Source organism: Balaenoptera ricei, chromosome 1 (assembly GCF_028023285.1).
Source record: "Balaenoptera ricei isolate mBalRic1 chromosome 1, mBalRic1.hap2, whole genome shotgun sequence".
Taxonomy (NCBI): domain Eukaryota; kingdom Metazoa; phylum Chordata; class Mammalia; order Artiodactyla; family Balaenopteridae; genus Balaenoptera; species Balaenoptera ricei.
In genome coordinates this window covers 83,906,139-83,928,439 of record NC_082639.1, presented here as the reverse complement: position 1 = coordinate 83,928,439, position 22,301 = coordinate 83,906,139, and the positions used below count along the sequence as shown (strand labels likewise).

Below are 22,301 nucleotides of genomic sequence, written 5' to 3'. Positions count from 1 at the left end.
TCATCCAACATGAGAGAAAATATGACAGAGGGAAATGTGAAGTAGAAAGAGTCCATGATCTTAACTGATTATGACTAAAATACCTTACTTTTGCAAATCTTACCAAAACAATACAAAACCATGACCATGGGAGCACATTTCAAGGGCCCTTGCAAGTGAGGACCCTGAGGCTTAAACTTCCTTAGCGTCATGGTAATTGCACCTGAGCGACTCTTTAGTCCAAAAAGGAACCATCACTAGTGAAAAAAAAAACATCCAGGCCTAACTGAGGCCCCACTCTGCAGCTCTGATCTTTGAGAACCAGAGAGCCAACATGAAAAATGTTTCATGTTCTACCATTAGAGCAGATATTTTTTTCCCTCAGTATGGATCCTAAAAGTTGCTTCTTAAGTAAATAAACCAAAAGCATAGACTATGTATGTATTCTTTGCATAATTCCATAAGTAGTCTAAAAAGAAACAGACAGTGAACAACATATCACATACCAGAAATGAGGTAGCCTGAAGCAATAGCAATATTCACTTTCACAAGAGATGGATCACCCCTATAAATATTAAAAAACAGGTTCCTTTTTTTAGCACATGGTTATAGATGACAGCTACTTTTTTTTCTATTGAGATTTAAATATAATTTAAATGTTTTCTATAGGCGCTCAAATGGTAACTTGTCATTTGCACAAGGTATTGTGTTAGCTATAATGCTTCTAACTGAATAATCATAATTGTTTATACTTATTAGCCCAAAGTTTTATGAAAATAATATTACCAAAAGACAACATTTTATAAGTGTGTCCTCATATGATTTGTTTGTGAAAGGACTCAAATGGAATTCCAGATGCTGGTTGTTGTTGTTTTGATTCCTTATTCTGAATCAGAGACTCAAATAGCCTCAAGAAATCATCTAGCCTGCCCCTGATTTAGAGGCACTGTACTGTTATCCTCACCTTACTGAGGATTGGAGAGATTTGCCTATTATCACACATTAGAAAATGATCGGAACAGAACAATTTAATCCTGCTGTTTCGACCCTTACACATATCAAGATCCTACACTTTTGCCCTGTTCATGCTCTTAGCTCCAAGAAACAAATGCAAATTATCAGTCCTTTATCTGACTTTTAATGTGAACTACTGGTAAAATGAACATAAAATAAAACTGACAACAGGTAAACTACAAGTGGAAATATTTAGTAGAAGTCATATCTTCTTTACAAATTTTGATCTGTAAATATGATCCAGGAAAATTGGACCTGGAATAAATTATGGTATCTAAGAAAATGTTAAAATATCAAAAAGTATAATAGGTAAAAATTTGATAAGGATAAATTGGTCAACGAATCAAATCTTTGTTATAAAATTTACTTCCCAAAACAACTGGTTCTGTTGACAATCGTGTGGGTAAAATAAAAATATGGAAAAAAAAGTAGCAATTGTTTAGGTAGAGCACATTAAAACCTGGTCAAGGAATGAAATTCACTAAATTAATTCACTTTGAAAAATATCTTCTCAGTGAAAATGTATGAATACTGGTATAACTCTGACCAGCATAATTCCATATTTGTGAATAAAAACCAACATCATTGCAGTCAAATAGAGATGGTCAAAAGACCTGGTCAAATTGCCCCACATCCCTCAGAACCCACGTCTATCACATCCCTATGCAGTGCTTTTTCAAAACACTACCAATCCCTCAAACTAAACTGAACTAAGTCTTCTCATATAATGCCAGGAAGTACAGTTTGTAAAACTTCTGCCATTGGAATGACATTTAAATTCTTCAGAAAGAATCATCTTACAAATTATCGTGTTATGGCTAAACATAATTATTATTCGTGCTTCAAATCATCTCATGTGGTACTAAATTCCTCTCACATGGACATCTATAATTCTCATTTTCCTATCTTTGATATCAAATGATGGGTCAAACATAAATTTAAAGACTAAGTCTATCCTATCTATCTGACTACCCTATCTCAATAATAACTCATTTTTGCTCAGTGCAGTGTTTACAATAACTTGCTTTCACTCACTAACACGGTATAAACGTTTACATAATCATCATATTCTCCCTGTTTTGGATAATAATTGCTATACTAATGCAAAATGGCCCTCATTATTTGTATTAAATCTAAAATAAATCATTCTAATGCACCTTGCTGAAATATGTCTGAACACAAGCATTTTAACAAACCATACACCATCAATATGTTTTCTGTTTTAAAGTAAAGAGACGTTCTTATTAATAATTAAAATCAAAACATAAATCAAATTGACTATATTGGAAAGAAACAGCTTACCACAGTGGATCAGCAATAGTAGCCTCATCAAACAAGAAAATGTACAAGCCAATAACCCCAACCACCAAAGAATGACACGTAGACACTACCCTGCAATGAGATGAAAGAGACACAAAGATTTTAGAATCTGTGCAATAAATTTTAACTAATTCTGGCAAGACATTTAACACTCTGAAGAAGTTAAATCTGGAAGCATTTAAATATAGGATTGGAGTACATCTGAGAATATAATACAAAATTGCTATTTAGAAATCCAAGGGCCACAACTTTACTTTGGAATCAATAACAAGAAAGATGCCCAGGTCTACAATTTCCTGCTAGACAACTGATGAATCACTTATTGATTAAAGGGTCTAAAGCAGAAGCATATCTGATGAACCAGTTGACAGAGTTCTGTGCAAACACATGGCATTTGGTAAGCACACTACCCTGCACCCCGCTCCATCCCCAGCAGCTTCATTGCGGGATTAGTTCCTGCTCCAATCAGTTAGGAATGACTTCCAAATCTACTAGCCTTAACGAACTCCATATCCATGGATCAGAATTGGAATGGATCATGAAATGAAAATGTATTCCCTTGGAAATTTCAGTTTTAATACACACATTATTGTACTTGATTCTTGTAACAAATCTGTGAGAAAGCTAAGGTGGCTATTATTAGTGTCTCATCATTATTATGAAATCACTTCTAAATAGAAAAATGGAGGACCATGAATTTATTCAGAAAAAATCTGTTTTTAAAAGAAATGCCCAAGTGAAAACAAAATGTTCACATGATCCACGTGGCATTTTCTTTATAGAAGGAATAACTTTTAGTTGGAAAACATCAGTTTCTATGAACATATCTTGCTAAAAATTTAATGACTTAACCAATATGCAAGTTCTATGATACCCTACTTAAAGAACTGTATACAGGATACTATATGCTTACTCACATAATGAAAAAGTTTATGAGTAATGAAGTTTCTCTTCTCTTCATTAGAATAAAGGATGAGAGGAATAGCAAAGTTTTCCCTTTAGAAATTAATTGGTATGCAATGAATCTCTCTACAATATGACCCAAATCTTTAAAAGTAAGTGAAATATATCAACCAATACAGAGTTTGATATTAAAAAATCTCATTGTAACTTGAAAAATCAATATACTTGATCTAATATATGATGTGGTCCTAAGTAAACATATAAAATTAAATCAAATCATATTTTAAATGCTCAAAGAGTCTCACTAATTTAAAGGCACTGAGTCCTTTGTAATACCAAAATACATTTTGAAGTGTGATAATTAACCCAATTAACCTGGTTTACAAGTCTGGAATTTTCAAGCCAAGCACACCTGTGTTCCATTTGAACATAGCAAGATAAAAATGTAAGTTCCTTGATCTCAAATAAAACATGCCATCTAAATAATCAGACAACCAGCTTTCTGTTGCCATTCAAAAATTCTATTAAAGGAAAAAGCATAACCTTTTACTAACCTGTTAGCTTAGTAACCTTCTATCAAAAAGTTTCCTTTTGGAAAAAATCTGAATTTTTGTTCCTCATACTCAGGCCTCAAATTCCCTACTCTGTTGAGATGTTATATGGTAAAAGGGGAGAATTACAAGCCCTCAGCTGATGGAAATGGCATATAATACACGAGAGAAAAGTTACATGTTACTTGGATCAAATAGCTCCCACTATAATGAACAGGAGAAACAAACACCCTGTGCTTACATGCTATTCTGTATTAAAAGTCTATATGTTCAGAAACTTCTGTTAGTAAAAATTTCATATTTCATTCTTTAAAATCAGATTCCTGGCAAAGCAAAATGTAGATTCCTCAGGGTCTTAAAAAAAACACCAAGATAAAATATTTCAATTTTGTTTAAAGAAGGTTAAAAAGGAATGTTTGTGGGTTTCTTTTTTTTTAAGGAAGTAATGACAATTTTAGAATAGCACTTTAAAATTACTGATGTAATCACTCGCAAGTACTATGAGTATTACCAACAGAAATTACATAGCTCAATCAGACAAAAGAGTTATATTTTGAAGAAGCAGATTTAAAAATTAGGACTATTTCTGCACAATAGGACTTTCCATGCCATAGGAAAGCAAGTGGAAATAATAAATTTATTTAATTATATAATATTAATAACATCTATAAGTATGTATGTTTGCAGAAAAAGTAACAATTAAGTATAAGATTTTCTAACGTATAATTAATTCAACTGTTACTCTCAGGTGTGAATTTTCTGGAGAGCTTTTCTGCCTTCTGTCCTTTTACTACTAGATGATTTGGGCCACTCATCGTTCAGAGACTCTTTCCTGATTACCAGGGAGAATTATGTGGGTTGCGTTGATCTGTCTGTTTTAAGACTGGAATCTGGATTTCAAGACATATATGTGTAGTCAAAAAGCAGCCAACTGTTTTTCCTTCTTTGCATTCTCCACCTCAGAGTTTAAGTCCCATGTAAACCAAGCTGGAGTGGGAAACAGGAGTAAATTTGAGAGAGACTAGCATAGCATAATAGTATTTGAATAGCGTAATGAATCATATAATCCCAGACTTCTCTTTCAAATGGGAACTCAGTTTCCCAAATGGTGATTCCATGTCTCATAGAATGGCAGTGATAATAAGACTGAATAATGCAAAGTATTTCTCAATTGCATCATTTCATTTCATTTCATTTTTACCTTTGCTTCAATCTATCTGTACCCTCCCTGTTTCTTTGGCTTGCAGCTCGCCAAGATTCAAATGCCTTTACCTACCTTCACCATGTTGAAATGGAAATGAAAATAGTTCAAAATTTAGTCACAGAAAATGTATGTCCCCCTCCATATCCCTTTCCTTCTCTTTCCCAACTATTCTATCTTCATGTTAGAAATGGTTTTACAAAATAATGGTTAGTGTCTTTTGTATCCCACATTTGAACAATACTTTTGTGCTATTCTTTAGACAAAAGAATCATACCTCTTATTTTTCAAAAATATGTGGAGAAATAATTCTCACTTTTGGGGAGAAGAGCTATAACATGTATGAACCAGACAAATCAGTGTAAGGTGCAGAAGAAAACAACTAGTCTTCTTCACAGTCTGAGTTATAAAAGTGAATGCCTGTAAAACAATTTGGCTCAAACAGATAGGGCATTTCAGGTCACATGTGACCATTCTCAAATAAACAGACTTTGGCAGAAGTTTTTAATTCTAAAAGGAAATTTCAATGAAAAAATAATTATAGCAATTTTGGAGATCTGCTGAGTTCATTTTATAGTTAGCATTAACTTCAACAATAAACAGTATCCCATAGCTGCTCTAATTCACTGAGGTTTGCAAATGCACAGAGGTGTTTGGGCATCTGAAATGCTCTAAAGCAAGTGAAGCAGTCACCAGAGTCCGTCCGTCTGTGTTTGAAACCTTGTGAGAGATTAATGAGTTGCACATACACAAAAAATTCGCAAACCAACTAATTAAAACTCTGGCAGGTTTCTATATCCTTAGATGCCTTATTCGTTTTCCATTTACTTTTTTGTTTAAAAGACCTAAAAAGCAATTTTTACTTTAGAATTACATAACAAAAGAACAGTTTCTGGAGGGCTATGAATTAAAATGAAAAGTTCATTAAAAGAGAGACAGATGTGCTAACCGTGCACCAGGTTCTTTGGTGTGTAGTGTTTAACTGTCCTAGGTTGGGCTAAGCCAGCCCGATACTATATATAGGCTACTCACAGCCCCAACTAATGTTACTTCTGTTACCATTTCCAAAGAACGTGTGTTTGTTATCATAAATATTTCAGAGGAGAATGCAAAACAGTGCCTTCCACCACAATCCGCCAGAGTCTACTTAACACTTCCCTAGACAGTTAAATAAATTTTCCCTAACATCTTTCAGAATAAGAATTGAAAATTTATTCTTGTATGAGATCTATCTACTTGTCTTTCCTTTTATTCCTAATGTCAAATAAAAAAAATTGACCCAAGATTTTGTTAGATCCTAAATGAAAAAGACTTTTTGGAAATATATTAAATGCGTAATTTTATTTCGTAAGACTAGGTTTTTTTTAATCAGTCATTTACATTTTCGTATGCTTTACCTTGAGTTCCATTCAATCTTCTTTTCGAAGTTGAGATTATTAAAACCTGGAGAAACTTTTGCTGAAAACCAATAACTTACAAAGTGGAAAAGAAGCTGAAAGGTGAAAAAGCTGGTAAAACCAGCGCTGATGACCAATATGGTGTTGGTATCCATATTTCTTCAACCTGTTAAGAGAAATGTTGGCTATAAAATCCTTTAAATTGCTCATAATACACCTAAATTAACTTTTAATTTTAAAAGAGTATGTGGTTGTATTTTTAGTGATTTATTTTAATTTAGCACAAATGTAAGAATACAAGGAAACTATATGAATTTTAAGCCTTTACCAGCTATTTGTCATGTATCTCATATTTGTACTTAAAATAAAAGAGGGGAAGATCTATTACCGTAAAGATTTCAAAAAAAAAAAAAGATTTCAATATTATCAATGTCAGGAGACAAATTTAACATCATGATACTCAAAATTACCTAAGTCTAGAGTTTACCATTAAGAGGGAATTTCAAGTACTATAACTGAAGGTATTCTTTTAGTAATATTTTTAATTAAACTAAGGACAAATCACCTGATTTCTCTATGCCTCAATTTTCTCATGTATAAAATAAAAAAGTTGGTTAGATAATTTCTAAGAAACAATTAAGCCAAAATAAGAATAGAACTAACATTATCTGCTATAGCAAAACAAAAACCAATCATATAAGAAAAAAATAATTGTACAGTGTGACAAACATTTAAAGTTTAGAAGAATAATACCATCTTGGAAAATAATCATACCACTGTTACTGCTTAAATTAGTATTTAACTTTTAAAAAAATATTTTGCAATCACACATATCCTTGAACCAAAAATCCTCCATGGCTTTTTATCTCTAAAAGAAAACATTTTTATAAAAGAGTTCCAAGTTTTAAGGATAGGGTTAGCGCAAAGAATGGTAATATGCATATATACACATTCAAAGTATGTTTTCTATCTCATTGAGCTAAACTTTATCTGGCTCCTAAAAATCTTAGGAACATTCAGACCAAAAAAAAAAAAAAAAAAAAAGACACTAAAGCATTTGCTCATATCCAGCAAATACAGCATTTCTACGTCTCCATCTTTGATAGAGCTGACCCTCAAATGAAAAGGAAATGAATCAATACATATTTCCAGCTGTCTAATGTGAAGAAATAAAGTCACCTACTGAAGCCAATTCACTAGAGAAAAACCACATCATTGACTGCACTAGCAATAACCCCACTTCATTCCCTTCCAACCAGGATATCATAATAAGAATCAGTCTCCCACAGGGCCTCTTCTGACAGAATTCATGTGTCTGTAATGAATTCTTTCCTCATTCTTTTTTTCTGGTGTGTGTGCACAGTAAAAATATTGATATCACAATTCTTCTCTGTGAGATTCCATTAACTTTACTGCTCATTTAATTGTTTTTAATTCAACATGTGTTTATTGGGCATTACAAAATTTAACTTTAACCTATCTTGGTCTTTTAACCTAGGTTTAATATTAACAAAATAATACATAAAAGTAAGTTTTATACATAAATTAAACATCATTGTAATTTGCTAAGTGAGATGTAAAAAGGAAAATGTTTTTCTAAGATTAAGCAAATAAGGATCTGCATGCCAGGTGGGCAGATAAACAAAGACAATGAAACCAGTAACCAGTAGTGAGTGGAGAATCTAATCTTAAATGTGAGGATGATTTGTCCTGAAGGGTTCTGTGTGTTCCCTGGAGGTTATGGAGGGTGGCTAGGCAAGAGCAGCTTATTTACCTCAGTTAAAATTCAGTGTATACAATGAGTATTTATTTCATGAATGTTTGCTAAATGTTATGTTATAAAACATAGTAGGTATCATGCAACATTATCCATTTTATGAATTGTTAATTTAAGCAATACATTTAAAAAATCAAACAATTCACTATTAAATTCCTCATTCCTAAAAAATTTAGTTTTTATTAAGTCTTTGTTATACTGGGTATCTTATATTTTCAACGGACTTTCAGTTAACTAGAGTTTGGGGGGTACATGTTGAGAATCTCCCTTTGCAAAAATGTTCCATTTAAAACTAAAAAGCTCCACATAGTCAAGTTATGGCTTCCATTAAAGGCTCAACAGACAGAAGCTAATTAAATTGCTCTACTCTCAGCTTTGCTTCTTATTAAACAGCTGCTTGCTTCATCAGTCATGCCAAGTCAGGGACTAATCTAAGGAATTAAAAAAAAAAATTTCCCAGAAAACCAAAGCTTCCGGTAGGAAGCAACTGCCCCTGTTCATTCACTGAATCAGGCAAGAAAATGGTGAAAATGGATAAAACCAAATAATGCTCATTACTGACACAGATTAAGGGCCTTTTATTTAGAGTTTAGTGATTATTAAGTAGAGGAATACACAGTAAAAGTAGAAAAGTATTAGACTTGGTTCATACACCTCTACATATGGCTAGTAGCTGGCAGAAGGCTTGGATACTATCCTAGAACACAGCAGCCAGAACAGAAGTGGGAAATATTTCTGTGCCAATTTACAAGGGGAGTGTCTAGACATGAAATTTAATTAGCCCATCCTGATTCACAGGAATTATGGACACCAAAGAAACTCTTCCAGAGGCTTCCTGAATACAAAGGATGTTTGTACTTTTCCCCACAAGATGGTTTCCATAAACTTTAACTCAAGTTGGTTTCTTGGTAGAGAAAACCATGAAAAGGTTTGAAGGATGCCTCTCAACCACCAGCTTGTGAGGGCCCTTCTCCAGGAGGACTCCCAGAAGCAGGACCACTGGAAACAGCCCGGCCAGGCTGATGCAGTCTTTACTTCAGCCAACAGTTCACCCAATACCTGTCATGAGTCTGCCACATACCAGGCACTGTGCTGGGACTCAGAATACAAAATGGGAGACATGAAGCAAGAAACTGATCACCCCCACATCAAGTGGTAAATTCATGGGGCTAAGGGGGGCACTCCCTGCTTTCCTGGGAATAAATACCCAGCAGAGAAGACATATAAACAGTGAGGAGATATCCGAAGGTACTCCAGCTAAACCAAGAGAACACCTTCTCATCTATTAAAATCCCAACAAGATGCTTTAAGGCTGAAACCCCTAAAGATTCAGTTCCACCAGGTGACTCTAGAACTACCGACCTGGGAATACAACCTTTACTCTCATTTCCCCATGTTCATTATCTCTTGTAGCACAAGGGGTTCCTTAGGGAGTGTGTTGGAACCACCAACGTCACCTCCAATCATCAATACACATACACAACCTTCACGTTCTGATACAACTTCCAGGGAAGAACCACTGTTGTACCGATTAGCAGTAAAAATCCTTAAATACAGGGGGAAAAGGTCTTACGTGGCTGTCTTTAAGGGCAGCAAGGAAGGGGGAGCTAGGAAGAATGCCCTACACATGCTTAGCAGTCCTTTTCCCATCCCTTTCCTTTTTCCCACATTGACTCCAAATATTCATTGCTCTCAAATCTCCAGTTCTCCCTGTCTTACAATAGATGAGGTTTCTTCCCATTTCACCAAAAAATGGAGGCCATCGAGCATAAACTCCTGATGATGGCAATGTTTACTACCTCCCCTCGCCCCAATCCAGAATTTTTCTCTGCACATTGTAGGCTCTGCTGGGGTGTATGCCCCACACATTCAACATGGTTTACATTGTGTGCAACCAAACCCCACCATCTCCCAATGTACCAGTCCTGGACGGTCAGCTACCCTCTGGATGGCTCCATAGGGGCATCCTGGAGGCCCACACGCTCTACATGACCCAAGCTGAACTTAACCCCAAACCAGTCCTCCCCCCAGGGTTCCATATCTCAGAGGCTGACACTCTCACCCGCAAACACCTCTTCACCTTTAATCTAGCACAGCTCAGTCATCCTGGTCTCCTTCCTATTTCCTACTCATGTAATTAACTGACTGCCAAATCCTTGTAGATTGAAGAATACCAAATGAAGAACAACTTGATTCCAGGAAAGTTCTGAAAGTTTCTCATGAGATCCTTATTAATAACACAAAGAAATGTGGCTGGATAACAAAATTAGGTAAATCTGGAGTTAGCTGAAAAACTAGAACCAGCATTTAGATCAATGATCTGAAAGAGACTTGAGAAATATCTCCTGCGATATCTCATAAGGTTCTCTCTTTTTGGTCTCTTTCAGTAATATTTTTACAAATATTTATATGTTTACTCAATCTGCATATAACACAGAGCTGGGAAAGATAGCTAATATAATCAGTTAACAGAATCAGGTTTCAAAATGATCTTCAGAAGCTGAAATAATGAATCCCAATCAGAAAGATAAAAACCTGAATAAATTTTTAAAAGGTAATACCCAAGTATAGGACTTAGCATAATAGCTATATAACACACACGTGCGCACACACACACACACACGTAATATTAGCATTTTAATTTACACAAACCAACAAGAAATAATAATGTAATGAAGATACTAATAACAAAAAACAAACCTCAGAACCACTTACAATCAGAGAGTATAGATCAAGACACGTATCAGTCCCATTTTACTCTGAATTAATCACATGTCAAAGTACCTTTACAGCAGTGTAACTAAGATGGTGATTTTTAGAAACCATATCATATCATGAAGAGTTGAAGGGCTGAGTAATGTCAGCTTGGGAACAAGATTACTTAGAGAGGACTGAAGGGCATTCTTCGGACATCTGAAGAACTGTCATGTGGAAAAGTGAAAGAGGGAACTTACTCTGCACCACTCTAAATGGCCCAAATGGGCAAAAATTACAGAAAGGGAAGAGCTCAGCTTAATTTAAGGAAGACTCTTCTAACAATTTAGAAGTGTCCAAGCATCTGTCATGGAAGTGGTAAAATGACCACAAGGAGGGTTGGTCTGCAAAGGGGTTGGGCGCTAGTCTAACCTTTAGAGCACTTGCAAAGTAAGATTCTGGGATTCTAGGACTGAACTTAATTGTGGCATCTAAAAAGATAATTTTGTATTAAATACTACATTAGCTTTTCAACAGTCTCTCACTTATGTTTTACAAAATCAAAATTACGCGTGTAAGAAAATATTAAGTACTAAGTACGTATGACATGTTGGGAAGTACACAGGCTCTGTTACAGTCTTGAATTTGAACCTCAGTTCCACCACTTGTTCGCTGTGTGACCTGGGGCAAGTAACTTGCCTTGCCTTACCTGCACCTTGGTTTCTTCATCTGGAAAATGGAGATAACAACAGTACTAATCTGACATGGGGAATAAACCACAGAACGCTGGGCACTTAGAACAGTACTTGGCGTGTGGTGCACACTCAGGAGTACTGTTTCTGCTTCCACCGTCGACCACCTCCAGCAGCATGCAAGACATGCAATTTCTGGGCCTGTCATCGCTCCAGCCCAGGGAAACAAGACCATTCTCTGGCCACAAGGCCCTATGCCTCTAACTCATCCCCTTTACATTAGTCAACAGTCAAAATGTAGGCAGCCCCACTGCAGAGATCTAGCCTCCATCATTGGACTATCCCTGTCATGCTCCAACGTTCCTTCCCAGCCACCTGACCCAGCCCATCACCCCACTCCCCTACCTCCCAAATGCTTCCACTGGTCCCCTGGGACTGGGCTCCACACCCAGAAAACAGTGCTCTATGCTTGGCGTCCCCTCGGCCTGCTCTGAAGACACCCCTCTTCTTCTGCAACCTCTCAACTAGTGGCTGCCTAGGCCCTCATCCTTCAGCATCAGGAGTGGCCCTACAGCCTCTTTGCTCCTCGTGGTTCCCTTCAGGGCTTACTCCTCCCTTCCCTCACCTCCTATAAACACTCAGGGTGTTTTGGTCCTGCTATTCAGTTATACCACCTTCTCCCTCTTCTCAATGATATCATATTCCAACCTCCTGAACATTTCCTCCCATTCAAAGACTTTGGTCCTGGTTCACTTACGGTCCTCAAGCCCTGCCATCATCCTGAATGACTTCCTATATATGTAGAAGGCCCAGGTTTCCTTAACAACTCAGTCCCTTAATATTCATCTGGAATGGTACCCCTTCCATGCCACCTCAACCGTTCATGGACCTTTACTGTCCCTTACCCATCATTTTTCTGCCTCCAAAATAACATTTCTAGAATTCTCCTTGTTGACCTTTCCTTCAAGTGTGCTCAGTATTACAACATTCTCAAGTTACATTGGCCTCTCAGCTTTTCCTCAATTCAGTAGCCCTTTTCTCTTTTTACTTCCCTCTTTAATCAGCTTAGATCCTAGAGCACATCGTTTCAATAACAGTCTTTCTAACACCCCACATCCCCATTACACTGCCAAGAGCCGGTGAAACTCCAACCGAGGATATGCCCAACAATTTACTCAGTGACAAGGCAAGCACAGTCGGAGCACTGTTGGAAAAAGTCATATACCAAAGTTTATACCAGTCATATACTGGTGAGTGTGAAATTACAGAGGGATCAAACAGCTCTCAACTCTGCCCTGCACTCCTAACACATTGCCCTCGCCAACCAATCCTTTCACGTTCCACAATTAAATTTCCAAGTTGCCCCTACTCTTTTCAAACCTCCAACCATCCACCCCCACTCTCAACAGATAACCCCCATCCTACTTCACAAAAAATAGAAGCCAACATATGAAAAGTCTCAATATCATACTATCAACCATTTAAACTACCCACCTGTCCTCCCATCTCAAGACAACCTAACCTGTGCACTTTGGAGCCATCCTCTCTGGCCTTCTTGGGAAACTTTTCTTCCCCATTATCCTTTATTCTCTCCTCAGCTAGACCTTTCTATTGGCTTTTAAACAGGCTCAAGTTCCCAGTAAAAACAAGAATCAACAGACCCACCACCTCTTCTTCAATTTTATATCTCTTTTCCAGTATAGCCTCTTGCCCTCTCTCCCTCCCCCCGCCTTTAAGGACAAAGTTCTAGAACAGTTTTTCTATATTGTCATTATTTCTCAGGTCTCTCACTCTTCAGCCCACTCCATTCCTGTCCCCACCCTCGTCGCTCCCCTGAAATAGCTATTGCTAAGGTCAGCAATGACTTCTATGTGTGGCCTTCGTGTCACCTGACATCTCAGCAACATTAGACGCCACTGACCACTTTCTCCTTGAAACACTTTCTTCCCTGTGTTTCCATGACACCCCACTTCTTCTTCTGCCCAGACACTGAGTAACAGAATTCCCTAAGCCTCAGTCCCAGACTCTCTTCTACTTGTTTCCTGTATGATTTCACCTATACCTGTGGCTTCGGTTACCACTTATATGCAGAAAAATCTCAAGTTTTAATCTCCATCTCAGGTCTCCTCTCTGAGCTCCTGACATGTATGGCCAACTGCCTAGCTGTCAGCACCCCACAGCGTTTCAAACGCATTTCAAACCAAGCTCATGGCCTAATCTCTAAACTTGGTCCTCTTGTAGGTTCTTCATTTCTGTGAATGGTACCACTGTACATCCCCCATTTGACAGCCAGAAACCTAGGAGCCATCCCTGATAACTTGCTTTCTGCACCCTCCTACTAAGCCACCATATCCTGCCCCTTCTCAAATAGCTTTCAAAAACATCCATCTTTCTCAAGCTGCTACCACCACTTTTCTGAACTGTCTCCAAACTGGTCTCCTTAGTGTGGAGAACAGATGGGAAGACTCCAAGGGAATCAGCTCTAAAAGCTGTCTCTGGTCATGTCACCTCCTCACCTACCCCCAACTTAAACCTTCACTGGTTGCCCAGTCCTCTGATGAGGGCCCTGCTCTCCCCAGCCTCAAGTGGCATTTGCCCTCGCTTGCTGCACGCCAGCTAATGGGGCCTTCTTTCTGTCCCTTAAAGATGCCATGTTGCCTCCCTCTACAAGGCCTCTGCTATCCATGCTATGGTTTAAGCTATCCCCCGACTCCCACCCCGCCCCTCCATCCCCCACTGTAACGCTCATGCCCCCTCAGCTCTCAGGTCAATCATTACTTCCTCAGGGAAGCCCTCTGGGAGAAATCCACCCCCCCACCCCCGTCTGCTCACATGGCATCATGTCCCTCTCCTTTACAGCTGCAATTTAAATGAACATCTCCTTCCCCCAGTGGAATGTGAGCCCCATGAGGGTGGGAAACACAAACATTTCCCCCCCACCATGGTGTCCCCATACCTAACACGGTGCCTGCCACACAGCATATGCTCAGTAAATGTCTAGGAAATATAATAATGAGAACAACAGACATTCGTATTCTTACATGTGCTTTCCATTCTGCTAGTACCTGATCAGTCACAGGTCCCTCATTTTACCAGTATAATCAGAACACTGGAAAGAAAAATTTTCTAAATTGACAACCCTAGTAGTATAGTATGAACACATATTCACTGCAAAAGGATTCTCACCTCCAAATATCCAAAAGCTGAGAGTACCAATGTTATAAATGAAATAATATTGAGTGTGTGCCTTAGTCCGTTTGTGCTGCTGTAACACAATACCACAGACTGAGTGGCTTATAAACATCATAAATTTGCTGCCCACCGTTCTGGAGGCTGGAAGTTCGAGATCAGGGTACCAGCATGGTTGGGTGAGGGCCCTTTTCCAGGTCACAGACTTCACATGGCCAAAAGGGCAAGGAAGCTCTGTGGCATCTCTTTTACAAGAGCACTAATCCCATTCATGGGGACACCACCCTCATGATCTAATCACCCACAAAGGCCCCACCTACCAGTACCACCACTTCGAGGGTTAGGATTTCAACACATGAATTTTGGTGGGGGGGTCACAAACATTCAGACCACAGCAGTAGGATATTTGGATTGTCTATGCCAAACTCCTTACAACGTGTGCTATATGTTCAAAGGCTTCATGTGTATATTTAACTGTAATTTGCACTGTATTTTCATACTCATCAATTACAGAAGTACTTATTTATTGAACTTATCTAGCATGTCAGTAGCCCTAACACGTAAAAGTTTTTAAAAAGTCTCTATTAGCAAACTGTAAATCATTTGTAAATGAACACATGACTACAGAAAATGAGATATTTACCAGACCAAACAAACAAAAACCCTACCAGAAAAATACCTGCTCCCCACTCATTCTGGTTTTATTTGCATTTTCATACGGGTGGTACATTGCAATCATCTTTCTCAATGCTCACGAAATGTCAATAATTAACCGGAGACGTTAAAACCCCTTAGTAAAGAATAACTCATCATACTACCCACTTTGGACTTTTCATTCATGTAAAAATTTAAGCATCTAATCAAATGTGTACAAAGTTTTCAGCTAACTGCAGTCACCGTTTTTATTTTTCATTGTTGTTGTTAATTCTGCGTTGAGAGCTATATGAAAAAAAGCTAGGAGAATTCCACCTCTTTTTCTTTTCTGAGCATCAAGTTCAAGAACCATTAGCATTAGAGTGGAAGTCTAAAGGAAGCCAGCCGCATAAATGTCAACCTAATTTCTATAAATCCTCCAATATTCATGGTGCTGCTTTTTAAACTGAAGCAAATGGAAAGAAATGAAGTCTAAACCAGGAAAGGCTAAGGAACCCTACATTAAGATAATTAAGTTACACTCCCTCTCTCGGTGATATGATATTACTTAAGATTCAACAAGGAATTGCTCATTACTACAGAAAAGATTTCTCCATGGTTCTTCCCTGTCAGTTAAGATCCTAAACTCTGAATAAGGGTGTCCTTTATATTTTTCCCATACTTTCAACCCTTTCTCTTCCAAGAGCATATAACAGAATTCAAGTTAAACTGTTTGATTCTGCCTGTTACAGACCTTGGCGATGGATACTCCCTTGAAACAATTTTTTTGGATTATCGATTGTTTGATGAAAACAAAGAATGAAACATTTAAGGTTAAATAGTCATTTCTAACTGGCCTTTATTCTCCCCACAATTCTACGTAGTAATTACAATCACAGTGTGTTAGGACAGGAAGGCGTGAACTCTGTTCCCCAAACGGGCTGTAAGAGTCATCCACCCCCAGCAAGAAACACCCTCACTCAGGGGCTCTGGGGTGGCCCCATCTTGTACCACAACTCAGAGAAGTGTTTTGACAGTTAGTTCATATTGCTACCTATCTCCTTATACAAGATTTCCCTTCTGTCTCTCATAATCCTGTCCCTTTACATCCTATGCTAAATGCCTTCTAGGAATCTCTGATCTCTCTAATTCAGTGGTTTTAAAATGTTCATATCCCAAAGCTTCCCCCAACCCCTCCCGCATCACACAATATTTTCTCAGTATATGTTCTGCTTATTCCTACCAGTCAAGAAGATTCTGTAGTCTCCTTTCTATAGTTTGTTTTCTGGGCAGGGGGTGGGGGGATAAGGTTTCTTGACATATGTTTTTCACATAGCCCAGAGTCCCCACCAAGAGGTTCTGACAAAACAAGGGTGAGGGGTTATCCCATCTCCTTAAACCCTCCCTGAGAATTCCTGCTCTTTCAAGAAATAATGTTTTGCCTTAATTGCCTACGACACTTGATCAATTCTCCCTCCTATTATAGGTATTTTTAATTAGAATCTTAACAAAACTTTTATTCTTATTCTCCTAGCTTATGTTTACTGATACTTTTTACATGTTCTAGCTATTAACTTAAAAATAAATCAAATGAAATCTAATATAGTTAATCTGTCATGGCAACTTTTTTGTTGTTCTTATTTAAAATTTTTTATTTCATTTTACACTGACTCCTGGCTTGGAATTTGTTTTTATAATGCCTAACAAGAAGTGGGGCTGTAATGAAAAAAGCCCTTCTTTCCCAGCTCCCAACCCGCTGAAGAAATCCCCCCTTAGGAAATTCAAGAGTTCATTTTCGGACTTCCCTGGTGGAGCAGTGGTTAAGAATCCACCTGCCAACGCACGGGACACGGGTTCAAGCCCTGGTCTGGAAAGGTCCCACATGCCACGGAGCAACTAAGCCCGTGCACCACAACTACTGAGCCTGCGTTCTAGAGCCCGCGAGCCACAACTACTGAGCCTGCGTGCCACAAGTACTGAAGTCCTGGAGCCCGTGCTCCGCAACAAGAGAAGCCACCGCAATGAGAAACCCGCGCACCGCAACGAAGAGTAGCCCCCGCTCTCCGCAACTAGAGAAAGCCCACGCGCAGCAACGAAGACTCAAGGCAGGCAAAAAAAAAAAAAAAAAGTTCATTTTCTAGGGTCTTAAGGCTCAAAGCGCAGACGGCACATTTTATTTACTTGGTAAATGTTGCTTCTTAGCATCTTACTCCACTCAAAACTTTCATAAAGAAGTCTTTGTTTTTTAAACCTATGAGCTCCAACCACAGCCACTGGACTTGGGATAAACCAGAATGCCTTAAGCCAGAAGACAATGGCAATTAGAAGGTCACACTAATACAGTATCTGACACAAATAAAAAGTAAGGTGCTGGAAGTTTATATAATTTGAGAGCCCATCTTTAAGGAACTCAACATTTCAAATACAACACACTCCCTGAGCCTTAGACGGGGTCCGTGTGAGTGAGGGGCTCTGAAGCTGAAGTAGGGACCGGGCGACCCCACATCACCTGGGGGACTCGGGAAGAGGCAAGAGGTTCTGCATTCACCCTCTACCAGCTTCTGATGTACTTATTTCCATATTTCTGCTCTTCCTTTCCTGGAGGGATCACAGAAGGAGCCTCTCGGCTGGGGACATCTCTTGGCTTTCTGCCAACACTATGAAATCAAGGAAAAGCTGGACAGAGCAAGAGTTTTGCAACTATGTTTTTTTTAAATTATAAAATTAAAATAACACAATTTATAATAGTGCAACTACGTTTTGTTCTTTTTTTTTTTTTTTTTTAAAGGAATCACTGGAACACCTGCCAAGCAACCTAGGAAGTCAGAACCTAAGGAGACAGGGAGGTCTTCTCACCTCCAACTTGTCGATCTGATTACCCCTGAGAAAGTCCTCAGGATGCAAGGAAGTGACTGAGGCAGGGCTCTGCCTGCCTGCCCCCTATTTCTCTCTTTTGCTTGCTCCCCACAGGAAACAGGAGACTGTATTAAATGGGTTAGAGGGGCTGAAGAACAATTGAGCAAATTTCTCCCACCTGTTGAGTTCTTAAGCCAAATTCCATTTGGCCAGAGAGAGCAAGCTAGAATCCAGTCCTAGTCCCAGTATTCATGGAGTGGTCTTGGGCAAGAAGAATATGACCTCTTGACCTGCAAGTTCTACAAAATGGAGATAAGAACGCCAATGGTGCAAGACGGTTATGTGGCTTAAATGAGACAAGTTAAATACACCTAGCACAGTGCCTGGCACATCCAGCCACTTGTGGTAGATCATTTAATGACCATACATTCCTTTGCACTGTGACACTGCCATCCTACCATCCATAGCAAAAGACCTTGCAGCAACTGCCTTTCACCCTCTAGGAGCATTGCCCTGAAACTGCCGTGTAAGGAAACCTGTCTAGCCTACTGTAGGATGAGAGGTCACATGGAGAACTGAGGCAGCCCAGCTGACAGGCAACATTCAATACCAACTGCCAGCCATGGTGGCAAGCCATCCTGGACCTTCCAGCCCCGCTGACCCTCCAACTGAATGCAGACACATGAGCGAGTGAGTCTATAACCAGCAGAGTAACTGCCCAGCCACCCACAGAATCATGAGAAATTGTTTTAAGCCACTAGATGTTGGGGTGGTTTGTCGTTCAGCAATAGATCCAAACACCACTCAATAAAGGATATCGTTTATTATCACCACCCTTTCCTAACACGGAAATGTTACACCTATCTCTCCGACGGCACCAAGTCACACAGGGATAGGGTATTCTGTATCTTAAGCAATATGATCATTTCCGCCTCCTTTTAACCTTTGGCCTAGGGGCCCTGAAGCTTGTCTACACCTATGATCCAAATGGGAAATTTGGTGGCTTAAATGAGAAGACAGCCAAGGAGTTACTAAATTCTCTAAGTGGACTTTTATCCTGTTACCTAAGAGCAACTTAAAACCCTACCCGGGGTACTTTGAGAGTGGTTTCTCTTCTGACCTCCTCCCATAAGACTGCTATACCAAGAAACCAATAAACAATAACTGCTATAAAGACTGCTATACCAATAAACCAATAAAGTACCAATAAACATGGTACTTATCTGACTCTGTATCTGGTTTGACACTATCAAGTAGCCAAAAAATCTAAATGCAGTGACATGTTTCTTTGAACCATTTCACAGGCCAGAGAGGTGATGATGCACAAATCTGATGTGGCTTCAGGTGACCTCAAGTTTAACATTTATTACCAACGTCATGTTTAAATACAGGGTTAAGTCCTGTCAAATACCTAAGCTTGGCCCATAGACTTGGTAAGAAAGAACTGTTCTGGGGCAATGTTCCTGAGGCCAGACTTAAGTGAATGAGGTTATAGAAGCTCAGATCCAGGTGGCTCAGGAAAGTTGAACTTTCCCCAGCTTTACAAAACAGGGTCAAGCTGCCCCAGCCTGTAGGCCCCCTAATCCCAGAAATACTCATTCTATAACCTATTAACAATTTTAAGCCTGGTGATGCTCTCAAGGCTTCTTGGAATGATGGCTCTGACCTTTCTAACTTGTGGAGCTATCAACGTGAAGATTACCATCTTTCCTACGTGGATCAAGTGCAGAGTTGTGCTCTTTTTTATTTTAAAGGAAAACCTTTTGTTCCATCTTTGTTATGGTTCAAATACATTAATGCCATCAAAAAACATCTTCACTTCTTGCTTTTTAAGTTGCAAGCCTAGTATTCTTGGGCCAATGGGTTCTACTCACAGAAATTCCACTAAAATTATATATTCTCTACTACCTTGTAGAAAAAAATTATCCAGGAACAATATCACATTGCTGTTTTCATTGGTCATGCATCCTCTTAAAGCTATTTCTGGATTAAACCCATGAAGTTACACCTCATCCTAATGACCCTTCACTGCTCCGTGCCAAGGCGTGACACCTCTGGCCAGAACTGAGGAACATGATATGAAATGCATCATAAAGCAAGGTCACTAGGTTTTACTGTACTACAATACCAGGAATGTGGTTGAGAAGGCTGGCCACTGCAAATGCAGCATTTTCTTGATGCAAATCCAAAGGAGAAATTTGTTTCACCTCCTAGAATCAGGACTAGATGGGCTCCTCCAATTTGGTTTCTCTTCTGGACACCTTGAAGCTTGTTCTGGATTGTTTGCCTCTTTTCTTTGGCTGCTGGAAAGCTGACAGCCAGAACTTCCAGGAAGAAGAGAACAGTACTTCAAAGTACACTCGTCCTCATACCCCATCTTATTTTCCTTTGACTTATTTTTCTTTTTTATCCTAAGTTTACTTTACCTTGTCATACTGTATGCATCTTTGCAAGCCTTCCCTAATCTTTTTTGGAACAAGGTGGGGTATAAATAAAAGTAAAGATACTATAGTCAGTGTGTATGCCTAATCCCCCTACTCTAGAGAGAGAGCTCTTGTAAGCAAGGGCTGTGCATTGCCCCACTTTAAAACCCCTATAGTGTCTAGTGCTGTGCTTTTACTGCTAAAAAAATATTTAGGGGAACTGAATGGCAGAATATGTACATTTTGATAGCACTATGTTACCTGAACTATGAAATACACAGTATACTAATGATTTTATCTTTTATCCTCAAAACAAGTTCACATGAGTGTGAAAGGATGCACGTACAAGAGTGTTTACTATAGCATTAGTTATCAGAAGCAACCTTAAGGTGCAGTGCTAGGGAAATGTTTAAATATATTGGTACAGACACACTATCCCAAGTTACACAGACATCAAAATGAACAAGAGGATACAGAAGAAATGTCCATCACATACTACCAAGTAGGAAAAAAAGTAGGCTGCGAAACGATAAGTTTGTCATAAGTACACAGCTTGGCACGTTCTGGCATTTGTACAGAAAGAAGGTCTGAAGAGCTATACCCCCCCCCCCCCCCGCAAACTGCTAACTGGTTGAGGCTGGGGGTGAAGCCAGGGGAGGTGGGGGAAGGGGAAGAAGTGAACTTTCATTCTCTTTAACACTGATTGTCTGTAATGTTTCTTATAATGTGCAAGTGTCACTTTTGTAATTTAAAAATAAAAAACACTGAAGGAAACATTTAGAGACTTGAGGCTATAATGCATTCTCAAATCCTCAAAATGCCTAATGTCTTAAGGGTTTGTTCCGAGAGACTCAACTGGGATACTCCAAACATGCTGCCTTTGCTCCAAGCAGCCAGGCCTCCCCTTCCCGCAAGTTGGCCTTCCTCCCTATAGACTTTATCTTGCCCTGGATTTCTGCACAAAGCATGTAGGAAATTGATGTGTTCAGTAACACTCATACAGGTTGTTAAAATATGAAAAGGCAAAGAATCTTTCTCCATCAGAACATAGCTATAGAATTTATAAGTCCTTTAAACAGGATATAACAAATGATAAAGCATTTAAATTCATAATTGGCTCAATATTTTTACATGTATTAGAGCAAAACATGTTGATTGAGAAAGACTAGTTTGGGGAATTATGTCCCTAAAATGAAACACTTTGTAAAGGGGGGTTTTTCATTTGTTCTAAATTTTTTATCAAATGAAAATTCCTCCTTCCTCCTCTTCCACTAAATAAATATGTGCCAAACAAAGAGAAGTTTTCTGTGCCTTCAAAATATACTTTTTAAAGGTTTTTTTAAGCCTATTTGAAGAAAACTAATTAAATTAACTTGACCAAGATAGTTTCTCCATGTCCCCAAAATTTTAAAGTTAAATAAAAACCGATGTATAAATCTACCAACCAGTGTACCAGTTTTTTCTAAGGCGGCCATGGCACAGTGGACACCAACACAGCCCAGGCCAGGATCCAACGTGGGCTCCAAGCCTGGGCTCCGTGGGAACAGTCAGGTGGAGACTATACGTCTGGAGCTCAGAGATGATGTCAGAGAAACCAGGATTGAAAGCATCAGATAAATAGCAGACAGCGGAGGAGCGGCGAAGTCAGACACTGAAAATATGTCAACTAAGA

The 22,301-nt window shown here is 38.8% G+C and overlaps 1 protein-coding gene across 12 annotated transcripts in view; it reads right to left on the bottom strand.

The window, feature by feature from the left end:
- Positions 1–22,301, bottom strand: part of TLCD4 (TLC domain containing 4) — a 79,423-nt gene that overhangs the window by 31,751 nt on the left and 25,371 nt on the right. For 11 of the 12 annotated variants that reach the window (XM_059926693.1, XM_059926679.1, XM_059926703.1 and 8 more), the window contains 3 exons: positions 6,366–6,531; positions 2,296–2,385; positions 486–544 (listed from right to left, as the gene is read on the bottom strand). In XM_059926693.1, the coding sequence (XP_059782676.1) occupies positions 486–544; positions 2,296–2,385; positions 6,366–6,520 (304 nt within the window). In that variant the 5' untranslated portion in view covers positions 6,521–6,531. Of the gene's footprint in view, positions 1–485; positions 545–2,295; positions 2,386–6,365; positions 6,532–18,384; positions 18,410–22,301 lie in introns of those variants that run through there. The other variant, XM_059926749.1, reaches the window with a different exon arrangement.